General features: G+C 44.7%; 1 protein-coding gene across 1 annotated transcript in view; it reads left to right on the top strand.

Annotated features, from left to right (window-relative positions):
* Positions 1-24,279, top strand: part of hpse2 (heparanase 2) — a 461,866-nt gene that overhangs the window by 420,148 nt on the left and 17,439 nt on the right. The window contains exon 11 of the mRNA XM_059947076.1: positions 5,954-6,100. Within this exon, the coding sequence (XP_059803059.1) occupies positions 5,954-6,100 (147 nt within the window). The remainder of the gene's footprint in view (positions 1-5,953; positions 6,101-24,279) is intronic.

A 24,279-nucleotide genomic window follows, 5' to 3' on the forward strand; every position in this document is an offset into this window, starting at 1 on the left:
TGAATCTCCTCAAACCCGTAATGAAGCAGAGCTGCTGGTGTGTAGTTTCTGTGGTTACGTCAACGTGGGATAGAGCGTCCGACATGCGAACGCCCAGTACGGAATATTGGCACTGTTCTTGCATCTACACTCCCACTATACCTGCCACCCTCTGTGTGGAGAAACACTCCCTTCAGGCCAAGAGTTACAAGAACAAAAAACAACCAAAGAAAGAGCTGACAGAGCAAAGTAAAGACAGAAGAGGAAGCAGTGGTGGTCATCTCGTACTGAGAACAGAGAGAACAAAATTCTAATGATAACCTATAAAATAGCCAAATTTATCTAGTGTGATGCCAGCTACAGAAACCTAAGAGATTTCTTGAAAAATACAGAAGCAACTGTACCATAATTACTGGAAATTTCACATTTTTATAGGTGATTATATAAAATACTAGCAAGCATTGGAAAGATGTACTGCAAGGAAGATACTGGAAGAGTAACAATTCTACAGCCTTATCCAACGGGCTAATATCTTGGAATGTCAACAGAACATTCTCTCCTTGTCCTGTGAATGGTGATGTATGCATGTCCCAGGTTATATATTTACAGATTTTATAAATTACATACACACAGTGGCCACTTTATTAGAAGCCTCTTGTACCTGATAAAGTTCATGGTCTTCTGCTGCTGTAGCCTATTTGATGTGTTGTGCATTCAGAGAAGCTCTTCTGCAAACCACTGTCACCTTCCTGTCAGTTTGAACCAGCCTGGCCAATTCCCTCTGACCTCTCTCATGAACAAGCTGTTTTCACCCACTGGATGCTTTTTCTTGTATTTCACACCATTCTCAGTTCACTCTAGAGATTGTTGTGTGTGAAAATCCCAGGAGATCAGCAGTTTCTGAGATACTCAAACCTCCCATCTGGGCACCAACAATCATTCCATGGTCAAAGTCGCTTAGATCATATTGTGATGTTTGCTCTGAACAACAACTGAACCCCTTGACCATGTCTGCATGCTTTTGTGTCTGGAGTTGCTCTCACATGATTGGCTGATTGGATATTTGCATTAATGAGCAGGTGTACAGGTGTACCTAATAAAGTGGCCACTGAGTGCATATAATAATAAAAAATAGGGACAATCAATTCTGGTCTTAACAAAAGTGCCAACATTGTATGAATGTTCTTAAGAAAAATTCTTGAGTGTCCATTGCGATTTTCCTGTTAGGAATGTGGAAGCTTAATTCCTCAAGCAGTAAAAAATTCCAAAGGGGAGAAGAAATTTTTTGAAAAGGAGCAGGTGGGTAGCAGTTATTCCAGTGGTTGCACAATATTGATCATCTGACAAAAAAGCAAATTGTATCACCGTGGTAGCTCGAGAATTCAAGCTATATTTCAATAAATGTAGAATTAAGAGTAAAGCTCAGATCAGTAATCACAGAATGCTGACAACACAGAGGGAGGCCATTCATTCCATCAACTCCATACTGGCTCCATGTAAGAGCAATTCACCACCCTTTCCCATAGTCCTGAAAATTTTCTTTATTACCATCAGAGAGCATGTACAGTACAGGAGTCTGAAGACACGCAATTATCATTTTAGGAACAGCTTCTTCCCCTCCACCATCAGATTTCTTAACAGACAACGAACACATAAGTACTCTCTCACTATATTAGCTCTCTTTTAGCACTACGTATTTAATTTACATGCAAGGTAGTTAAGAAGGTTTATGGAATGCTTGTTTTTAATTAGTCAAGGCATTGAATTCAAAAGTCAAGAGGTTATGTTGCAACATAAAACTCTGGTTAGGCCACATCTACATACAATACTGATTGCCTCACTATAGGAAGGACGTTGAGGCTTTGGAGAGGGTGCAGAAGAGGTTTACCAGGATGATGCCTGGTTTAGAGGGCACGTGCTGTCACAAGAGGCTGGTAATCTTAAGTTGTATTCTTTGGAGTGGCGGAGGCTGAGGGGAGATCTGATAGAGGTTTACAAGATTATGAGAGGGAGTATCTGTTTCCCAGGGTTGAAATGTCCAATACCAGAGGGCATGCATTGAAGGTGAGAGGGGGTCGGTTCAAAGGGGATGTGAGGGGAAAGTTTTTTACTCAGGGAGTGGTGGACGCCTGGAGAGCCCTGCCTGGTATGGCGGCAGAGGCATCACAAAACCAATCCAATTCACTCCCCTATCCGAAATGCCAAGCAACTGAACTTTCTTGACCAACCTCCCATGTGGGACCTTGTCAAAGGCCTTGCAAAAGTCCATGTAGACAATATTCACTGTGTTATCTTCATCTACTTTCCTAGTAACTACCTCAAAAAGTACTACAATGGATTGTTTATACATGACCTACCATGGACAAGGCCATGTTGACTAACCCTAATCAGTTCCTGTCTATTCAAATACTGGTAAAAAGTATTTACCAGGTTTATCATCCTGGTAAACCTCTTCTGCACCCTCTCCAAAGCCTCAACATCCATCCTATAGTGAGGCAATCAGTATTGTATGTAGATGTAGCCTAACCAAAGTTTTATGAAGTTGCAACATAACCTCTTGACTTTTGAATTCAATGCCTTGACTAATTAAAAACAAGCATTCCATAAACATTCTTAACCACCTTGCATGTAAATTAAATACGTAGTGCTAAAAGAGAGCTAATATAGTGAGACAGTATTTATGTGTTCGTTGTCTGCTCAGAAATCTGATGGTGGAGGGGAAGAAGCTGTTCCTAAAATGATAATTGTGTGTCTTCAGACTCTGTACTGTACATGCTCTCTGATGGTAGTAAAGAGAATTTTCAGGACTATGGGAAAGGGTGGTGAATTGCTCTTACATGGAGCCAGTATGGAGTTGATGGAACGAATGGCCTCCCTCTGTGTTGTCAGCATTCTGTGATTACTGATCTGAGCTTTACTCTTAATTCTACATTTATTGAAATATAGCTTGAATTCTCGAGCTACCACGGTGATACAATTAACAGACATACCATGTTAAGGGTATGTCTGGTCCCTTAACATACCTTACAATAATTTACTCACTACTGATGTCAGATCTACTGATCTATTTCCTGGTTTAAACAATGGAACAACATTAGCTATCCTCCAATACTCTGGTACTTCATCTGTGCCTAAAGCTATTATAAATATCTCTAACCTGCTACCTTCCACCAGCATTTTGTGTGTGTTGTATAAATATCTCTGCTATGGCTCCTGTGATTTCTACGCTTGCCTCCCACAAGGTCTGATGGAACACCTTGTCAGGCTCTGGAGATTTTTCCATCATAACTTGCCTCAGAACAGCAAATACCTCCTCCTCTGTAATCTGTATGGGGTCCATGAAGTTGATGCTACTTTGCCTCGCTTCTATAGACACTACGTCCATCTCCTGAGCAAACACAGATGCAAAAATCCATTTATGATCTCCCCATCTGTTTCAGTTCCATGCATAGTTGACCACTCTGATCTCCAAGGGGATCAATTTTGTCCCTTGCTATCCTTTTGCTCTTAATATATCTTTAGAAGCTCTTGGGGTTCTCCTTTACCTTGTCTGCTCGAGCATCCTCATGCCTTCTTTTTGCCCTCCTGAGTTCCTTCTTAAGTGTTTGCTTGCATTTCTTATTCTCAAGTACCTCATTTACTCCTTCCTGCCTATATCTGTTATGCACTTAATACTTTTTCTTAACCTCAATATCTCTTGAAAACTGAATTACATAAACCTTTTATCCCTGCCTTTTATTCTGACAGAAACATATAAACTCTGTTCTCTCAAAATTTCACTTTTGAAGGGTTCCCACCTACCAAGTACACCTTTGCCTGAAAACAACCCATCCCAATCCACACTTACCAGATCCCTTCTGAAACAATCAAAATCGGCCTTTCTCCGATTTACAGTCTCATCCCAAGGACCAGACCTATCTTTCTCCATAATTACTTTGAAACTAATGTCACTATGATCACTAGGTGTAAAATGTTCCCCTGCATAAACTTTTGTTACCTACCCTGCCTTAAAGGAGATCTAGTACCACACTCTTTCTAATTGGAACTTCTATGTACTGATTTACGAAACCTTCCTGAACACATTTGGCAAACTCTTTCCCATCTATCCCTTTTACAGTATGGGAGTCCCAGTCAATATGTGGAAATTAAAACCACCTGCTATAACAACCTTTTGTTTCCTTCAACAGTCTGTAAGCTCTCTACAAACTTGGTTCTCCAAATCCCACTGACTATTGAGATTATTATAATCCCATTAATATGATCAGACCATTCTTATTCCTCAGTTCAGCCTTTAAAGCCTCACTAGACAAGCTCTTCAGTCAGTCCTGGCTGAAAACTGCTGTGATATTTTCCCTGACTAGTTACACCATCTCTTCCCCTTTAATCCTTCCTCTCCATCAAGTCTAAAACAACAGAATCCCATAACATTAAGTTGCCAGTCCTGCCCCTCCTGCAGTCAAGTCTCACTAATGGCTACTAAGCTCATCTGCCTTTCCTACAATATTCCTTTGCTTTAAATATACACGCTTCAGTACATTAGTCCCACCATGCTCAAACCTCCGGTTTCTGGCTTTGTATGTAGTTTAACAACATCTTGCCCCACAACCATTCCATTATGTGCTCTGTCACTCTGGTTTTCACCCCGTAGTTTAAACCCCAACTCCCCCCTCCCCCATTCAGCACCAGTAAACCTACCTGCATGGATATTAGTCCCCCTCCAGTTCAGTTGTAAACCATCCCATCTGTACAGCTCCCACTTTCCCTGGAAGAGAGCCCAGTGATCCAAAAATCTGAAGCTCTGCATCCTGCACTAACTCCTCAGCCAAGTGCTAAGCTGTATGATCTTCCTATTTTAGCCTCACTAGCAATCCTGAGATCACAACCCTGGAGGCACTGTGCTTTAACTTAACGCCCTAACTCCCCCAACTCACTTTGCAGGACCTCGTCACCCATCCTGCCACGTCAATGGTACCGACGTGGACCGCAACCTCTGGCTGTTACAGTCCCACTAAAGAGTGCTGTGGACTCGATCTGAGACGTTCCTGACCCTGGCACTTGGGAGGCCACATACTATACGGAATTGTGTTCTCTTCCACAGAATGTCTTGTCTAAGCATTAAATCTCCCATCACTATAGTTTGCCTCTTCTTCACCCCCCCCCCCCACCCCACTTTCCCTTCTGAGCCACAGAGGCTGAGAGGCCTGACCATTATGGCTTCCTCTGCTGGGTCATCCCCCCCAACGGTATCAAAAGCAGTGTACCTGATACAGAAGGGAACTGTCACGGGGCAGTCCACACTGTTGCCCATCCCTTTCCACACTCCTGATGCTCACCCAGTTACCTATGTCCTGCACCTTGGGTGTAAACATTTCCCTGCATGTCCTGTCAATCTTCCCCTCAGACTCCCAAGTAATGGTATTCATCCAGCTCCAGCTCCAATTCCTTAACACGGTCTGTGAGGACATTCAATTGGATGTGCTTCTTGCAGGTGTAGTTGTCAGGGACGTTGGAGGTCTCCTTCCCTTCCCACATCCCACAAGAGGAACATTCCACTATCCTGCCTGGCACCCCCACTGCTCTAACTGTGCAATAAGCAGGAAAGAATGAAAACATGAAAAGCTACCTGCAGCCTCGGTCTCTCCATGCCAAAGCCTCTATCAAAACCTGAACACCCCGCTCTAACACTGGTCCACTCACACAAATTCTGCTCTGCTTAAAGATAACTTCCTTTTATCGGGCCTTGGCAAGTGCCTAATTATGCACACCCTAATGTTCCCTTGTGATGTGTGACAAGCAAGATGTCCTGATTGTGTTCACTCGCTTCTTTTGAAATCTCTCTCGCTACGCTCACTCTGACATCTCCTGGTGATGCGTGGTGCACAGAAAGATGGGGTTTAACATTTTCTGTTCTATCTCATGATAAGAAGAAGCACTTTGCGGCGACTAATGCCATTGTCTTGTTCCTTTTCTTCAGCTACAGTTACATGCGGGGATCGATCACCATTTACATCATCAACCTGCATAGATCGAGGAAGAAAATCAAGCTGGCCGGAGCATTGAGAGACAAGACTGTCCACCAATATCTCTTCCAGCCTTATGGAGATCAGGGGCTATTAGCCAAGTAGGTACAAGCTTGTTACCAACAGCTGAATACAGATCACCTTCCAAAGTTCCTCAGCTACATCTGTCTTGCAAGGCTTGACATTTTTCCAACATTAAAGGGAGGTGGTAGCTTGCTGGTTAAGCTACAAGACCAGTGTTCAGACTTCTAGACAAATATACAATTGACCACAATGGTGGAAAGCTTCTGACTTTAAGACGGGATGGAGGGAAGACCAAAAGAGTATATAAATTAGAGATGCTGTAAATCTTGAGCAGCGATTACTTAAATGCCTGGATTGTTTAACTTATTTATTTTAATTCTTTAAAATTAATATGTCCCTTATTATAAGCTAGTTTCTTAAATTTGTATTTTAAACTGACTCTGAGAGCTGGATGCCTACTCTTTTTCTTTTTTTCTCTTTTCTTTCTTCTTCTCTCCTTTCCTTTCTTTCCTCTGTCTCGTATGTTTTGGGATAGATGTTCTTTTTTTTTCTCTTGGACTTATTAATGTATTTGAATTAATTTTTTTCAATATGTATCAATTGTATTAATTGAGTCATATTTCTTCTTTAAAAAATTTGAATAAAATATGGGAAAAAGAGTCTTCAGCAGCACACAGAAAACACACAGCAGGTCAGGCAGCATCTAGAGAGGGGAATAGACAGTCATTGTTTCATGCCAAGACCCTCCACCAGGACTGGAAAGGAAAAGGGGCAGAAGTCACAAAAGAAAGTGGGGTGAGGAGAAGGAGGTGGCAGCTGAGAGCAGGTGAGGTGGAGGTGGGTGGGGGGCAGGGTGAAGTATGAAGCTGGGAGGGGTTAGATGGATAAGGTAAAGGGCTGAAGAAGAAGGAATTTGATCGGAGGGGATTTTGGGAGAAAGAGAAGGAGGAAGGGAACGCGAGGAAAGTGATGGGCAGGTGAGGAGAAGAGAAGGGGTGAGATGGTAACCAGGCCTAGGAACAGAAAAAGAGCAAAGGGGAGGGCGATGTTACCAAAAGTTAAAGAAACCAAAGTTCTCAACTTCTCTAATTCTCTAACTTACGGCAGTTGACCCTATGTATGCCTCTCATGATTTTACACAATTCTGTAAGATCGCCTGTCATTCCCCTAGGTTCCAATGAAAAATATCCCAATCTACTCAACCATTCTCTGTAACGCAGAGCCTCAACTCCTGGCAACGTCCTTGGAAATCTCTTCAGTACTCTTTCCAGCTTAACAGTGCTTTTTCTATAGCTGAATGACCAAAACTAAACACAATATTCCAAATGTGCTGCGATGCCACTTCCAGATAACCACGTACTGTTCCACTACCTTCCCCACTACCCTACTATTGACTGTGAATGTTTATTCCCATTTGTTACCTGACTCTGACTAAAGGCCTTGTAGTTGTTGTGGATGTGGACCCCAATGTTAGCCTTGGGATTCCTTAAGTCTATGGCCTGAACTTAAAGATGATGTCCAAACAGATGTCCTGAATATTTCTCCTGTTCTAGAGTTTGTTCTCATCATTGCACCTTTCCAGGGTGCTGGTGGAGAGAGGGCTTGGATTCTGTGCAAGTTTTTGTGATCACTTATTGTGATTTAGTGTAGTGGGGTAGACCTGTGCACAGGTGGTGTCTCTTTACCCAGAAAAGGACAGAAAGCTGAACAGGTTAAATTTGAGAGCAACAGGAAGGCACTTCACTTTAACAGAAGGATGTTATGTTGAAGATCTACAAGATGTTAGTGAGGCCAGATTTGGAGTACTATGTGCACTTTTGGTAACCCAACGACAGGAAAGATATCAATAAAATTGAAAGAGTTCAGAGAAAATTTACAAGGATGTTGCCAGGACTTAAGGATCTGAGATATATGGAAAAGTTGGATAGGTTAGGACTTTATTCCCCAGAGCGTAGAAGAATGAGGGGAGATTTGATAGGGGTGTACAAAATTGTGAGAAGATCTTATAGAAACATATAAAATTCTGAAAGGGATAGATAAGATAGAGGCAGGAAAATTGTTTCCACTGATAGGTGAGACTAGAATAAGGGGACATAGCCTCAAGATTCGGGGGAGTAGATTTAGGATGGAGATGAGGAGGAACTGCTTGTCCCAGAGAATCTGTAAATTCTCTGCCCAATGAAGCAGTGGAGGCTACCTCAAGTAAATATATTTAAGACAAGGTTGGATAGATTTTTGCATAGTAGGGGAATTAAGGGTTGTGGGGAAAAGGCAGGTAGGTGGAGATGAGTCCATGGCCAAATCAGCCATGATCTTATTAAATAGTGGAGCAGGCTCGCCGGGCCAGATGGCCGACTCCTGCTCCTATTTCTTATGTTCTTATGTTCCTATGTATAGATATAGTTAATGCAAGTAGCTTACATTAATTCATTTGAGTGAGACTAGATCCGGAGGTCATAGATGAAAGGTGAAATTTTTAAGGGGTACCTGAGTGGGAACCTCTTTACTCGGTTTGATGTAAATGTGGAATGAGCTGCCAGTGGAAGTTGTGAATCTGGGTTTGATTGCAACGTTTAAGAGAAGTTTGGAAACGTACATGGATGGGAGGGCAGGTTGATGGGAGTAGGCAGAATAACAATTCACCACAGATTAGATGGGCCAAAGGGTGTTTTTCTGTGACTCTACGACTTGAAGTGAGCAGAATGCACTCCATGCAGACGAAGCAGGCAACCATGTCCAACAGGACAGGAAGCAGCTGCGTTGGCCGTTCTCTGTGGAATGTTCCCGTCAACCAGAGCACTGACGGCTGCATCGGGACCTTCGGGATGTCTGAGTAAACGTGTGCTGAGATCTCATCCTCAGGTGGTTGACTGTTCCTGGGGCCTCTAATTCTTCAAGGAGGTTGTTAGGGGGTTCTTGGTGGGAATTGAGGGTGGGACAGATGGAGTTGGGGGCTGACAATTAAGTTTAATTGTTTCCTCTTGGCTCAGGCCACGTAAAAACCATTCTTCGCTTCGCTGCCGGTCGATTATTTGACAACAAGAAGCATAAAACAGAAACACTGCATTACACAAGCAAACTAAACCCAAGGTCATGATACAATCCCTGTTCCTTCGTTAGAAAGTGGTAATTATCACAGGGAAAGATTCAATGATGTCTTTTGCCCAGAGCTGGATCAAGGAATATTTTGTAATGGAGTGGACATGGAGAATTTAGGAGCGTAACGATGCTTCCCTTTGGAGTAACCAGACAAGTTATTTTTCAAAATCATGCTTCACAGTTATGGAAGAACTGTCACAGCAAAGAAACAAGCCATGCAGGCCAAATCATTCATACTTACCAAGTTACCTACTTTAACTATGCCTACATTTGGCCATAACACTCTAAACCTTTCCTCTCCGTATATTTGTTAAACTGGCTTTCAAACACTGTTGCGTTCCAGACAATGGATCTTACTGTAAGATTTGGAACTGACACTTCAGAGCCAGACTGGAGAAGAAAGGCTTCCTTCACTACTGCAGGCTGTGCTAAAGACCTTGACTTTGAAATGTGTCAACGCTGTTGTTATAAACCAAGCAGCAGGATCTCACAGCCAACTATGTCATCTGTTGAGATGATGGTCAAGGATATATTTTCCTTTTGTTACTGGTTGGTTCCACTAAGGAAACACCATTCTTGAGCTGGCAGGTATGTGCTGTGCTTGTTTGTCCTGTGGGAGAAGGGAATGTATTGGAGGTTGGATGAAGTTGTCTGACCACTAGCTCAGTTCCTGGATTAATAATACGCTAGTATTCTCCTGAAGAGCCAGATCCATCCCTAAGTAGGTCTCCCCCCTGCATGAAGAAGGCAGGTCAATAGGTTCGATAGGTGCATTTAATGTCAAGGAAATGTATACAATATGCATCCTGAACTTCTTTTTCTTCACAAACATCCATAAAAACAGAGGAGTGCCCCAAAGAATGAATGACAGTTAAATGTTACAACCCCAAATCTCCCCCCAATTCCCCCCTCCCATGCATAAGCAGCAGCAAAGCAACGACCCCCCCACCCGCAAAAAAGCATCGTCACCCTCCACCGAGCACTCCAGCCTGCAGCAAAACATCAGTAAAGACACGGACTTACAACACCCCAAAGACTACTCGTTCACCCGGTATTCGACATACCACAGGCTCCCTCTCTCTCTCTCTCTCTCTCTCTCTCTCTCTCTCTCTCTAATAAGGGAAAAAGAGGTGTCCCCGTTTCATAGCGTGAGGGGAGACATAACAAAACAGCTCACTGATTTATGGTGTTAAAAGTCGCTTTTTCCGAGCTCTGTGCCCAAAGAACTCAGGTCTCTGGGGGCACAGCCAGCAGCCAGCTCACTGCTTTCGATCTTCCATGTACTCCCACGACACATTTTAATTAGATTAGCTTGGTCACATGTACATCGAAACACAAACATACAGTAAAGTGTGTTGCTTGCATCAACAGTCCGAGGATGTGCTGGGGGCAGCCCACAAGTGTTACCGTGCTTCAGGCACTGCCATGGTACGCCCACAACTTATTAGGCCTAGAGTCTTTAGAATTTGGGAGGAAACCAGAGCCCCCAGAGGAAGCCCACACGGTCACAGGGAGAATGTACATACAAGCTCCTTATGGACAGCAGCAGAGTGGAATCCCAATCACTGGTGTTGTAAAACATTACGGTAACTGCTACGCTACGATGTCCTGCTTTGTGGTTCAAGTTGCAGTTGCAGAAGAAGCTCAGCGCGGGCAGACAAATAAAACGCGAGGCCCACGGCGAAGTCGAATGGGAGATCAAGAGTCCTCGGAATAAGTGACTCTGCCGACTGCGAGCTGTTGGTCTCCCCACTTTTCTGTTGCAGGAGTGACCCCTCTCTCCCTTGCTCATGAGAGAGCCTGTCTGAGATGTTGAAGTGTTAAGGTGGGCAGTAGTTTTTGCTGGACTCCAGATCTTGGCCTCTGGGGAGGCTTTGCTTTGGTTTTGGGTGGAGGTGGAGGGGGGGGCTGATGCTTTTGCTGCAGCAAGTGGGGGTAGGGGCAGGGGGAAGGGTCGATGCTTTTGCCGCTGCCTGTGTGTGTGGGGGGTTAGAGGGGGCTTTGGGGTTCTAACATTTTCTGTCATTCATCCTCTGGGCTTTTTTGTGGATGTTGTGAAGAATAAGAATTCCAGGCTGTACACCATATGCATTTTCTGATATTAACTTGAACCACTGGATGAGAGATCTGTTCAAGAGTCTGATAACAGAGGGATAGGAGCTGTCCTTGAGCCTGGTGGAATGTGCTCTCAAGCTTCTGTATCCAGGAGAGGGGAGAGAAGAGAGAATGACTGGAGTGGGAATGGTCTTCGATCATGTCTGAGCTGTTTGAAGAGACCACCAGTGGTTAAGTGGTATTGGCTGTCAGTGGGCTGAAGGGGCTGCTTTCGTCAGATTCCGATTCATTTAGTTATCACATGTACATTGAAACATACGGTAAGATGTGCCATTTGCATTAACAATCAACACAGCCCTGGGAGGAGCCGGGGGCAGCCCGCAAGAGTCACCACACGTTCTGCTGCCATCGTAGCATGTCACGAGGCTTGGCAGAACAACATAGAATGCAACAAAACAAAACAGCAGTAAAACAAGCCCCTTTCCCACCGATCTCACAGACACAAAGAGTCCTCCATCCCCAGGATGGGTGCCTCTGGTCCGTCCGCCAGCAGTGGAGTCACAGGCTTGCAGACGTTGGCCTCTGCCTTCCCCTGTGATCTTTGCAAGGTTTTCAGCCCAGGGGCTTCGGCCATCGGGCCTTGACTCCAGACTTTCCAAAGTCACTGACTTTGGTCTTTGACTGTCAGGATTTGATCATAGGTATCAATGCCAGGACTCAACAGTGATAAGATGTGAAACTCCAAGCCATGTACTCTGAACTCACTGGGGCCACCAGCCCTCTTGCCTCCTGCCCACATGGTCCCGAGACCCACAAACCTGGGGGGGACTCGTCTTCTCTGGGGGGTTCACCAGCCTTCATCCTCGCTGGACTCTGTTCTCAGAGCTTGCTGGCCCGACATCTTTCCATGAGGATCACTGGCCTTCGATTAAGAGAGCTCCAATCTGGACCATGGCCTGACCTCTAACTCCCTCACATCCCTGACCCTATGCCCTAACCACACCCTCACCTTCCTGACCTTAAACCCTATCCAGACCTTTAACTCCCTCACATCCGTTTCCTTAAAACCTAACCAGACATTTAACTCCCTCACCTTCCTGACCTTAAACCCTATCCAGACCTTTAACTCCCTCACATCTGTTTCCCTAAACCCTAACCAGACCTTTAACTCCCCCGTCCTCCTGTCCTTAAACCCTAACCAGACCTTTAACTCCCCCGTCTTCCTGTCCCTAAACCCTAACCAGACCTTTAACTCCTCCGTCTTCCTGTCCCTAAACCCTAACCAGACCATTAACTCCCCCGTCTTCCTGTCCCTAAACCCTAACCAGACCGTTAACTCCCCCGTCTTCCTGTCCCTAAACCCTAACCAGACCGTTAACTCCCCCTTCTTCCTGTCCCTAAACCCTAACCAGACCTTTAACTCTCCCGTCTTCCTGTCCCTAAACCCTAACCAGACCTTTAACTCCCCCGTCTTCCTGTCCCTAAACCCTAACCAGACCGTTAACTCCCCCGTCTTCCTGCCCTTAAACCCTAACCAGACCTTTAACTCCCCCGTCTTCCTGCCCTTAAACCCTAACCAGACCTTTAACTCCCCCGTTCTCCTGTCCTTAAACTCTAACCAGACCGTTAACTCCCCCGTCTTTCTGCCCTTAAACCCTAACCAGACCTTTAACTCCCCCGTCTTCCTGCCCTTAAACCCTAACCAGACCTTTAACTCCCCCTTCTTCCTGTCCCTAAACCCTAACCAGACCTTTAACTCCCCCGTCTTCCTGTCCCTAAACCCTAACCAGACCTTTAACTCCCCCGTCTTCCTGTCCCTAAACCCTAACCAGACCTTTAACTCCCCCGTCTTCCTGTCCCTAAACCCTAACCAGACCTTTAACTCCCCCGTCTTCCTGTGCCTATTCCCTAACCAGACCGTTAACTCCCCCGTCTTCCTGCCCTTAAACCCTAACCAGACCTTTAACTCCCCCGTCTTCCTGCCCTTAAACCCTAACCAGACCTTTAACTCCCCCGTTCTCCTGTCCTTAAACCCTAACTAGACCTTTAACTCCCCCGTCTTCCTGTCCCTAAACCCTAACCAGACCGTTAACTCCCCCGTCTTCCTGCCCTTAAACCCTAACCAGACCTTTAACTCCCCCGTTCTCCTGTCCTTAAACCCTAACCAGACCGTTAACTCCCCCGTCTTTCTGCCCTTAAACCCTAACCAGACCTTTAACTCCCCCATCTTCCTGCCCTTAAACCCTAACCAGACCTTTAACTCCCCCGTTCTCCTGTCCTTAAACCCTAACCAGACCTTTAACTCCCCCGTTCTCCTGTCCTTAAACCCTAACCAGACCTTTAACTCCCCCGTTCTCCTGTCCTTAAACCCTAACCAGACCATTAACTCCTCTCCTTATTCTGAAAACCATCCCAATGAAGCTTAAAGCAGCTACGTCTGATCTTGTCAGACATCACAGCTCAGTGCCATCTTGTCATAAGGAAATATGGAAGTAATACAGATCAGTGGAACGTGGCCAGCAGACCACATCAGAGCACAGGGTTCTATTCCAGACACCACGTTACTGAGGTGTCAGGCACCACAGGAAAGGACATGAAGAGCATCATAATTTAGCATGGACGAGGAGGAAATGCTGAGGAGAGGAAAGAGGAAAGAGCTGGATCAAATGTGCTTGGTTCCAGTGGTGTTCAGACACTGTAGACAAAGTGCAGACAGTGAAGCAGCTGGATTGAGTCAGGTGGATGAGTGTGGTTGCTTGAGGAGGTGGTTTGGAGCCTGGAGGGCCTGTAAACAGTTCACAGCAAGAATCCCAAAAGGTCATTGTTGCTCAGAACTTGACAGGCTGATTAAAAGTACATTCTCCACACTTTCTGGATAATTCCCTGCCACAAGTCTAAAATCCTTTGCAGAAAACCAGCCTGTGTTTCAGAGTGGACCACGGTGGAGCCTTTGAATAGGAGATGCATGGTTTTCGGAAAGATGGTGGCTTTGAAAGGTTCCCCAGTCTGACTTTTCCACTAGGTGTCGGCTTGGATGACCTTTTATTTTTTGGCCTCTGGTTCCGCCTCCCTGTTGAGCCTCATCAGTGGGACAGCAAGATAACCAGGTCTCATATGCACAGACCCCAGAACAGTAGGTCATATAAACTCTCTGTGAAGTGTGTGTGTGTGTGTGTGTGTGGATGCCATGTACGGATGTGTGTGCTGTGTATGTGCATGTGTGTTTGTCTGTTTGCGTCTGTGTTGTGTATGTATGTGCTATGCATATGTGTGTGTGTGTGTGTGTGTGTGTGTGTGTTTGTCTCCCTGTGTCTGTGTTGTGTATGTGTGTTTGTGTGTGTGTGTTTGTCTGGCTGTGTCTGTGTTGTGTATGCATGTGTGCATTGTGTGTGTGTGTGTTGTGAGTGTGTGAGTGTATTTGTCTCTGAGAGATATGTGTGCAGAAACGGAGAAAGAGCAGTAGAGAGCTACACAAAAAGAGTGAGAGAAAAGTGGAGAGAAAGAGGTATACTATACTTAACATTCTGATATTTATAGTCATAAATATTTCTAGGTTTTGGGGGAAGAACAGTTTTTTTACAAAATAAACAGAAAACAGAAGTATCACTCAGGTCAGGCAGCAGGTGTGGAGAGAGATGGATAATTTCCGCTTCAGGTTGATGACCACAGATGCTACCTGAGTGGCTGAGTGATTTCAGAAATTCTGTTTCCAGGTTTAGTACATTACTTGCTTTCTCCTTTGCTTCTTGACAGAGAATCTTAGAATAAGATACACTACTTAAAATATTAATTTAATTTGAAGAAAAAGCATTTTTCTCAGGGTGGAGGAGCAACACCTCATACTCAGTCTGGGTAGCCTCCAACCCCTTGATATGAACATTGACTTCTCTCTCTTGTTTTACCCCCACTAATTCTTCTCTCTTCTTGCACTCCCTATTCTGGTTACCCTCTCACCCCCTTCTTCTCCTCTCCCATGCTCATGATCTGCCCACCATCTCCTCCTGGTCCTTCTCTTCCTTCCCTTTCAAAGTTCAAAGTAAACTTACTATCAAAGTACATATGTGTCACCATATACAAACCTGAGATTCATTTCCTTGCAGGCATTCACACCAAATACAAAGAAACACAATAGAATCAGTCAAAGACCACACACACAACTAGATGGACAAACAACCAATATGCAATGTCCATTCCTTGGTCTAATGTCCCGTCCTATCAGATTCCTTCTTCTTCAACCCTTCCCCTTCCAGATCCTCACATCGGGGCCCCACCCACCTACCTGGACCAACCTATCACTGACCAGCTTGTACACCTTCCCGTCCCCCAGCATGGACTCTGTACTCTTCCTTCCCAGTCCTGATGAGGGGTCTAGGCCCAACAGGTCGACTATTTATTCCTCTCCACAAATGCTGTCTGACCTGCTGAGTTCCCAACGTCTATGCTGTCAGGCCTCATTCAGATCTGATATGTTTGTATAAAGTCATCCCTTGTTCTTCTAAACTTCACGGAATACAGACACAAACTCTTTTGATAGAATTCCAAGGAATTAGACACACAAAGGAGATTGCAGATTCTGCAGGCACAATGAAAGCAGTGTCATAGGCACGTGGGTTTAAATAACAGATAGAATGTACAGGATAATGAAGAAGAAAAATACTTGTAAAAAAGAACACAATTAGAGACGCGTCCATAGTAGAGCCAGAGGTGGTCATGCGGATTCCATGCTGAGGTAAGGTTAGGGCTGTTCAGGTTGGTTCAAGTGGAGTAGCAGTTCCTGAACCTGGAGGGACTTCAGGCTTCAGTGCCGCCTGCGAGAAATGAGCATGGCCTGAAAGGTGGCTGGGGATCTCTGGTGAGAGGTGCTGCCTTCTTGAGTCAGCACCTCCTGTAGATGCTGTCAGTGGTGAGGAGGGCTGTGCCTGTGACGGACTGGGCCGCGTCCACTACTCTCTGCACCCTTTTTGTGGTTTCCATGTCCTTCCTGTAGTGAGGTGATCAGAACTGAGCACTGTACTCCAAGTGGGGTCTGACCAGTGTCCTATATAGCTGCAACATTACCTCTCAGCTCTCACAATTCATGAAGACTAATGCACCGTACGCCTTCATAACCACAGAGTAATCCTGCGCAGCTGTTTTGAGTGTCCTATGGACTCGGACCCCAAGATCCCTCTGATCCTCCACACTGCCAAGAGTCTTACCATTAATACTATATTCTGCCATCATATTTGACCTACCAAAATGAACCACTTCACACTTATCTGGGTTGGACTTCATCTGCCAATTCTCAGCCCAGTTTTGCATCCCATCAATGTCCCGCTGTAACCTCTGATAGCCCTCCACACTATCCACAACACTCCCAGCCTTTGTGTCATCAGCAAATCTACTAACCCATCCCACTACTTCCTCATTCTGGTCATTTACAAAAATCATGAAGAGAAAGGGTCCCAGAACAGATCCAAGAGACACACCACTGGTCACCGACCTCCATGCAGAATATGACCTGTCTACAACCACTCTTTGCCTTCTGTGGGCAAGCCAGTTCTGGATCCACAAAGCAATGTCCCCTTGGATCCCATGCCTCCTTACTTTCTCAATAAGCCTTGCATGGGGTACCTTATCAAATGCCTTGCTGAAATCCATATACACTACATCTACTGCTCTACCTTCATCAATATGTTTAGTCACATCCTCAAAAAATTCAATCAGGCTCGTAAGGCACAACCTGCCCTTGACAAAGCCATGCTGACTATTCCTAATCACATTATGCCTCTCCAAATGTTCATAAATCCTGCCTCTCGGGATCTTCTCCATCAACTTACCAACCACTGAAGTAAGACTCACTGGTCTATAATTTCCTGGGCTATCTCTACTCCCTTTCTTGAATAAAGGAACAAAATCTGCAACCCTCCAACCCTCCGGAACCTCTCCCGTCCCCATTGATGATGCAAGGATCATTGCCAGAGGCTCAGCAATCTCCTCCCTCGCCTCCCACAGTAGCCTGGAGTACATCCCGTCTGGTCCCGGTGACTTATCCAACTTGATGCTTTCCGAAAACTCCAGCACATCCTCTTCCTTAATATCTACCTGCTCAAGCTTTTCAGTCCGCTCTAGATCATCCCTACAATTGCCAAGATCCTTTTCTGTAGTGAATACTAAAGTATTCATTAAGTACCTTTGCTATCTCCTCTGGTTCCATACACACTTTTCCACTGTCACACTTGATTGGTCCTATTCTCTCACATCTTATCCTCTTGCTCTGCACATACTTGTAAAATGCTTTGGGGTTTTCCTTAATCCTGCTCACGAAGGCCTTCTTTACATTTCTTCTGTACATTTCCCTGAGAACATCTGTTTCCAATTTATGCTTCCAAGTTCCTGCCTGACAGCTTCATATTTCCCCTTACTCCAATTAAACACTTCCCTAACTTGTCTGTTCCTATCTCTCTCCAATGCTATGGTAAAAGAGATAGAATTGTGATCACCATCTCCAAAATGCTCTCCCACTGAGAGACCTGACAGCTGACCAAGTTCATTTCCCAATACCAGATCAATTACAGCATCTCCTCTTGTAGGCTTATCTACACATTGCATCAAGAAAACTTCCTGAACACACCTAACAAACTCAGCCCCATCTAAACCCCTTGCTCTAGGGAGATGCCAATCAATATTTGGGAAATTAAAATCTCCCACCATGGCAACCCTGCTATTATTACACCTTTTCAGAATCAGTCCTTGTTATTATCGGGTGGTCTATAAAAAACACCCAGTAGAGTTATTGATCCCTTCCTGTTCCTAATTTCCACCCTCAGAGACTCTGCAGACAATCCCTCCATGACTTCCTCCTTTTCTGCAGCCGTGACACTATCTCTGATCAACAGTGCCACACCCCCACCTCTTTTGCCTCCCTCCCTGTTCTTTCTGAAACATTTAAAGCCTGGCACTCGAAGTAACCATTCCTGCCCCTGCACCATCCAAGTCTCTGTAATGGCCACAACCTCATAGCTCCAAGTACTGATCCACGCTCTAAGCTCATCTGCTTTGTTCATGATACTCCTCACATTAAAATAGACACATCTCAAACCATTATAAATATAAAATACAAAATAACTGGTTGCATAAGTACCCATCCCCTTCAAGTCAGTATTTAGTAGATACAACTTTGGCAGCATTTACAGCCTTGATTCTGTGAGGATAGGTCTCTATCAGCTTTCCACATCTGGATACTGTAACTTCTCCCCATTCCTCTTTACTAAACTCAGGCTGTTTCAGATTACATGGGAATCATGAGTGAACAGCCCTTTTTGAGTCCATCCACAAATTCTCAGTTTGCAGTAAGGTCTGGACTCTGACTTGGCAGCTCCAGGACATTAACTTTGTTGTTTTTAAGCCACTCCTCTGTATCACTGGCTTTGTGCTTTAGGCCATTGTCTTGCTGCAAGACAAATCTTCCCCTGCAAGTCTTGCAAGCTGCATCAGGTTTTCCTCCAGGATTTCCCTGTATTTTGTTGCATTAATTTTACCCTCTACCCTCACAAGTCTTCCAGGGCCTGATGCAGTGAAGCATCCCCACAGCATGATGCAGACACCACCATGCTTCACGGTAGGGATGGTGTGTTTTTGATGATGTGTGGCGTTTGGCTTATGCCAAACATAGCAGTTAGTATGATAGCCAAAAATGTTGGTTTCATCAGACCATAGAACGTTCTTCCAGCTGACTTCAGAGTCTCCCACATGCCTTCTGGCAAACTCTAGCTGAGATTTCATGTGAGTTTTTTCCAACAGTGGTTTTCTCTTTGCCTCTCTCCCATGAAGCTGTGACTGGTGAAGCACCAGGGTAACAGTTGTTGTCTGCACCGTCTCTGTCATGTCAGCCACTGAAACTTGTAACTCCTCCAGAGTTTTCATAGGTCTCTTGGAGGCCTTCCTCATTAGTCCTCACGAGCTTGGCTACTAGTCTTGCACGGTCACTTAGTTTTTGTGGACAGCTTGCTCTAAGCAGATTTACAGCTGTGCCCTATTTCCATTTCTCGATGATTGATTTAACTGTACTCCAAGGGATATTCAGTGACTTGGAAATTTTCTTGTAACCGTCTCCTGATTTGTGCTTTTCAATAACCTTTTCGCAGAGTTGCTTGGAGTGTTCGTTTGTCTTCATTGAATAGTTTTTTCCAGGATACTGACTCACCAGCAGTGAGTCAGAAACAAAACTGCTTCAGCTCTGGAATGTTTGTGGGCTTCCTTGCGTGAACTGCTTGCTTCATGTCCTTCCAGTCAGGGCTTTGATTCGGCCATTCCAAAACATGAATTTTCTTCTTTTTAAACAATTCTGTTGTTGGTGCACTCTTGTCTTTAGGGTCATTGTCTTGTTGCCTTATCTAACTTCTATTAAGCTTCAGGTGACGCACCACTACCCTGACATTCTCCTGTAAAATGTCTTGATACAATTTTGAGTTCATTATTCCTTCAATGATTGCAAGCTGTCCGGGCCCTGAGGCAGCAAAGCAGCCCCAGACCATGATGCTCCTTCCACCATGCTTCACAGTTGGGATGAGGTTTTGGCGTTGGTGTGCCGTGCCCTTTTCCCTCCAAACATAGTTCTGCTAAAATGTTCAACTTTTGTTTCATCTGTCCACAGAACATGTTTTTATGTAGAACGTTGTCCCAGAAGCATTGTAGAACACCCGGGTAGTCTTTTGCAAACTTGAGACATGCAGCAATGTGTTTTTTTTTTGGAGAACAGTGGGTTCCACCAAGATGTATTTCCATGAACACTGTTCTTGTTCAGTGTTTTTTTTACAGTGCACACAGGAACAGAGACTTTAGCAATTTCCTGAGAACTCTGCAAATCTTTTACTGTTACCCTTGTGTTCTTATTCCCTGCTTCAGTGTTGCATGCTGTGCTCTTGGTGTGATCTTTGCAGGATGCCCACTCCTAGGGAGAGTAGTAACAGTACTGAGTTTCCCCCATTTGTAGACAATTTCCCTTCCTGTGGACTGATGAACACTCAGGTCATTAGAAATACTTTTGTAGCCTTTTCTATAGCTTCAATTCTTCTTCTAAGGCCCTCTGAAAGTTGATCAAGGCATGGTGCACATAAACAGATCTTCCTTGAGAAGAGCAGGTTCTGTCAGTAAACTGACTTTGTGTGTCTTTTTTATAAGGCAGGGCACCTCTACAACCCTCACCTCCAATCTCATCTCATTGATTGGAAAACCTGACTCCAAATAGCCTTTGTAGAAGGCATTACCCCAGAGGGTCACATACTTTTCCAATAAATACATGTACTATCAGATCACTTTTCTCAATAATTAAATGAACAAGTATAATGTTTTTGTGTTATTTATTTAATTGAATTCTCTTTATCTAGCTTTAGAATGTACACAATGATCGGATCGCATTTTAGGTGATGTTTATGCAGAAATAGAGAAAATTCTACAGGGTTCACAAGCTTTCTAGCACCACTGTAAACAAACATTGGCAAACAGCCAATGTACAAAAGAAGATAAATTGTGCTGAGAACATGAGTTAAAAATTCAAAATAAAGTTCAAATTTATTATCAAAGTATGTGTATGTCACCCTATACCACCCTGAGATTCATTTCCTTGCCGGCATTCACAGTAAAACAAAGAAATACAACAGAATCAAAGAAAAACTACACACAAAGGCAAACACCAATGTGCAAAATACACAAACTGTGCCAGTACACACAAAAAAACAAATAATGATAATAAATAGTAAATCTACAATACTGAGAATGAGTTGTAGAATACTCCATAGGTTGTGGAATCAGTTCAGTGTTGAGATGCGAAATAATCCCCTTCTGGTTCAGGAGCCTGATGGCTGAGGGGTAACAATCATTCCTTAATCTGGTGGTGTGAGACCGAAAGCTTCTGTACCTCCTGCTCAAAGGCAACAGCAAGAAGAGAGCCTGGACTGGATGTCGGGGGCCCATGATGATGGATATTGCTTTCTGGTAGCAGCGGTCCTTGTGGGTGTGCACAGTGGTGGGGAGGACTTTTCCTGTGATGGACTGGGCTGTATCCACCACTTTCTGCAGGCGTTCCCATTCCTGGGCATTGGAACCAGTCAGGATACTCCCCACAGTGCACCTATGTAAGTGTATCAAAGTTCCTGCTGAAATGCCGGATCTATACAAACCTCTAGGAAAGTAGCAACGATGACATTACTGTGAGGTGCTTTGGAATTTCCTGATATTGACGTGAAAGCGGCCATATTCATGCAAATCCATCCATATCCACAACTCTACAGATATGAAAGTAGGAGGAACTTTGCAGAAGTTTTAGCTGAGATACCAAACTGTGTGTGCTGGCTCCTGGTGTGTTATGGCTATCTTCTCCTCTGTATATTTGTCTGCCTTCTCTTTCTTTCATATTTATTTTCTCTCCTGGATCTGGCCTTCAGTGTTTTGTCTCCCTTCTGGCTCCTGCAGCCACTGGCCTGCTTCCTGTGCCATTCTCTGGGCTTGTTTTGCAGTAGAACGCACTGCTGTACAATGTCCCTTTCAACAGGCGAGGGCAGGTCTCAGCAGGAAGGTCAGAGGAGTTAAAGGGGAAATAATTGGTGTCTGCCTATGTAAGGACCACCATCGAGTGGAGATTTAGCCTGCTGATTTATCTCTAACTGCTAGTTTCTTTGCTTGAACTTTCCATAGAATTCCTGATAGGGAGGGAGATGGAGAGGGAGAGAGAGAAAAAGACAGAGAGGAGAGAGAGAGGTGAGGAAGGAAGAGGGAGAGAACAAAAAGAGAGAGAGAGAGAGAGAGAAGAGGAGAGAGGAGAGAGACTTGTCCTTGCTAAGTTCAGCTCATGATCCTGTTGGTTAAGTTTTACTTGTGTGCAAGTGTGTCTGATTGGTTTAATTGTGGTTTTCAAATGGGAACTGGACAGAATGGAAAGTATTGGCTGTGGGAGAAAGGTAGAGTGAAACTGTTTTACAAGGAATTGGTTTAATGTTGTCATAGGTATCGAGATATGGTGGAAAGCTTGTCTTGAAGACTGTTTATACAGATCAAATCATTACACAGTGCGTTGAGGTAGAGCAAGGCAAAATAATAACAGAATGGAACGGCAACACGTACAAAATGCTGGAGGAACTCAGCGGGCCAGACAGCATCTATAGACGTGAACAAACAGTTGATGTTACAGGCCAAGACCATTCATCAGGACAGGAAAAAAAGGGGGAAGAAGCCAGAATAAGAAGGCTGGGTTGGTGATGGGGGTGGGGGAAAAATACAAGCTAGAAGGTGATAAGAGAAGCCAAGGGGGTGGGCGCAGCTGATAAAGTGAGAAGCTGGGAGGTGATAGGTGGAAATGGTAAAGGGCTAAAGAAGGAATCTGCTAGGAGAGGAGAGTGGGTCATAAGAGAAAGGGAAGGAGGGGGGACCCAGGGGATGGTAATAGACAGGTAGAGAAGAGGTAAGAGTCCAAAATGGGGAACAGAAGAAGAGAGAAAGAGGAGGGATTTTTTTTTACCGGAAGGAGAAACCAATATTCATGGCATCAGGTTGGAGGCTACCCCGATGGAATATAAGATGTTAGCACAAGAGGAGGCCATGGTCGGACATGTTGGAACTGGAATGGGAATTGGAATTAAAATGTCGGGCCGCTGGGAAGTTCTGCTGTTGGTGGATAGAGTGGAGGTGCTCGACAAAGTGCTCTACCCCCTCAAATTTCCAACAGGTCTCGCCTCTGTAGAGGAGGCCATGTTGAAAGCTCTGGATAGAATAGACAACCCCAGCAGATTCGCAGGTGAAGTGTTGCCTCACCTGGAAGGACTGTTTGGGGCCCTGAATGGAGGTGAGGGAGGAGGTGAACTAGCAGGTGTAGCACTTTGTCTGTTTGCAGAGATAGGTGTGAGGAGGGAGATTTGTGGGGTGGGACAAATAGACTAGGAAATCACTGAGGGAGTGATCCCTGTGGAAAATGGAGGGTGGTGTTTGCTGTTCGGATCCCTTTGGAGGTGGTGGAAATTGTGGAGAACGGTGTGTTGGATGCAGAGGCCCACGAAGGGCCAGTTAAAGACGAGAGGAACTCTATCACTGTTAAAGCAGTGGGAAGATGCGGTGAATGTGGATGTTTGGGAAATGGAGGAGTTGCAAGTGAGAACAGCATCAATGGTGGAGGAAAGAAAACACTGTTCTTTAAAGAAGGACATTGCTGATGTCCTGGAATGGAAAGCCACATCCTGGAAACAGATGAGGCAGAGATGAAATAACTGAGAAATGGGAATAGCAGTTTTACAGGAGACAGAGCGGGAAGATGTATAAACTGTAGTGATTACACTGGAATAAAGTGTAAAGGCTACAGAGAAAGTGTAGTATAGATAAACAATGAAATGCAAGATTATAACAAGGTAGATTGTTCAATTTATTGTACTAGAGAACCATTTAAAATTCTTATAACAGTGGGGTTGAAGCTATGTTTGAGCCTTGTGATATGTGCTTTCAGGCTTTTGTATCTTGTCTCCAAGGGAAGAGAGACTGTCTGGGGCTGGTGAGGTCTTTGATTATATTTGGTTGCTTTTCTGATGCAGTCTTTGGAAGCCAGGCTGGTTTTTGCGACGTACTGCTCTAGTTGTGAGTGAACGGACCAGATTGCCTCTTTCCACGGTGTGACCATTCTCTGTCCCAGTGTCCGACAGGTGGACAAAGATATTGTTTCTACCCACAGGATTCATTTACCGTCCATGAGACATAGGAGCAGAATCAGGCCATACAGATCACTGAGTCTGCTCCATAATTCCATCATGGCTGATCTATTGTCCCCCTCAATCCCATTCTCCTGCCTTCTCTCCATCCGTAACCTTTGATGCCCTGACTAATCAAGAACCTATCAACCTAAGCTTTAAATATACTCAACGAATTGGTGTCCACATCCACCCGTGACAGTGAATTCCACAGAAGCTCGAAGCCCTCCTCATCAACAGGGGAGCGACAATCCACTTGCAACAGGGTTTCAGTGGGTCGAGCAGCATCTGTGGGAGAAAAACTTGAAATCCAGACCCTGCATCAGCTGATCAAATGCTGCTTGACCTGCTGAGCTCCTCATTGAGTCATAAAGCACTACGGTACAGAACCAGGC

Source organism: Hypanus sabinus, chromosome 22 (genome assembly GCF_030144855.1).
Source record: "Hypanus sabinus isolate sHypSab1 chromosome 22, sHypSab1.hap1, whole genome shotgun sequence".
In the NCBI taxonomy this organism is placed as follows: domain Eukaryota; kingdom Metazoa; phylum Chordata; class Chondrichthyes; order Myliobatiformes; family Dasyatidae; genus Hypanus; species Hypanus sabinus.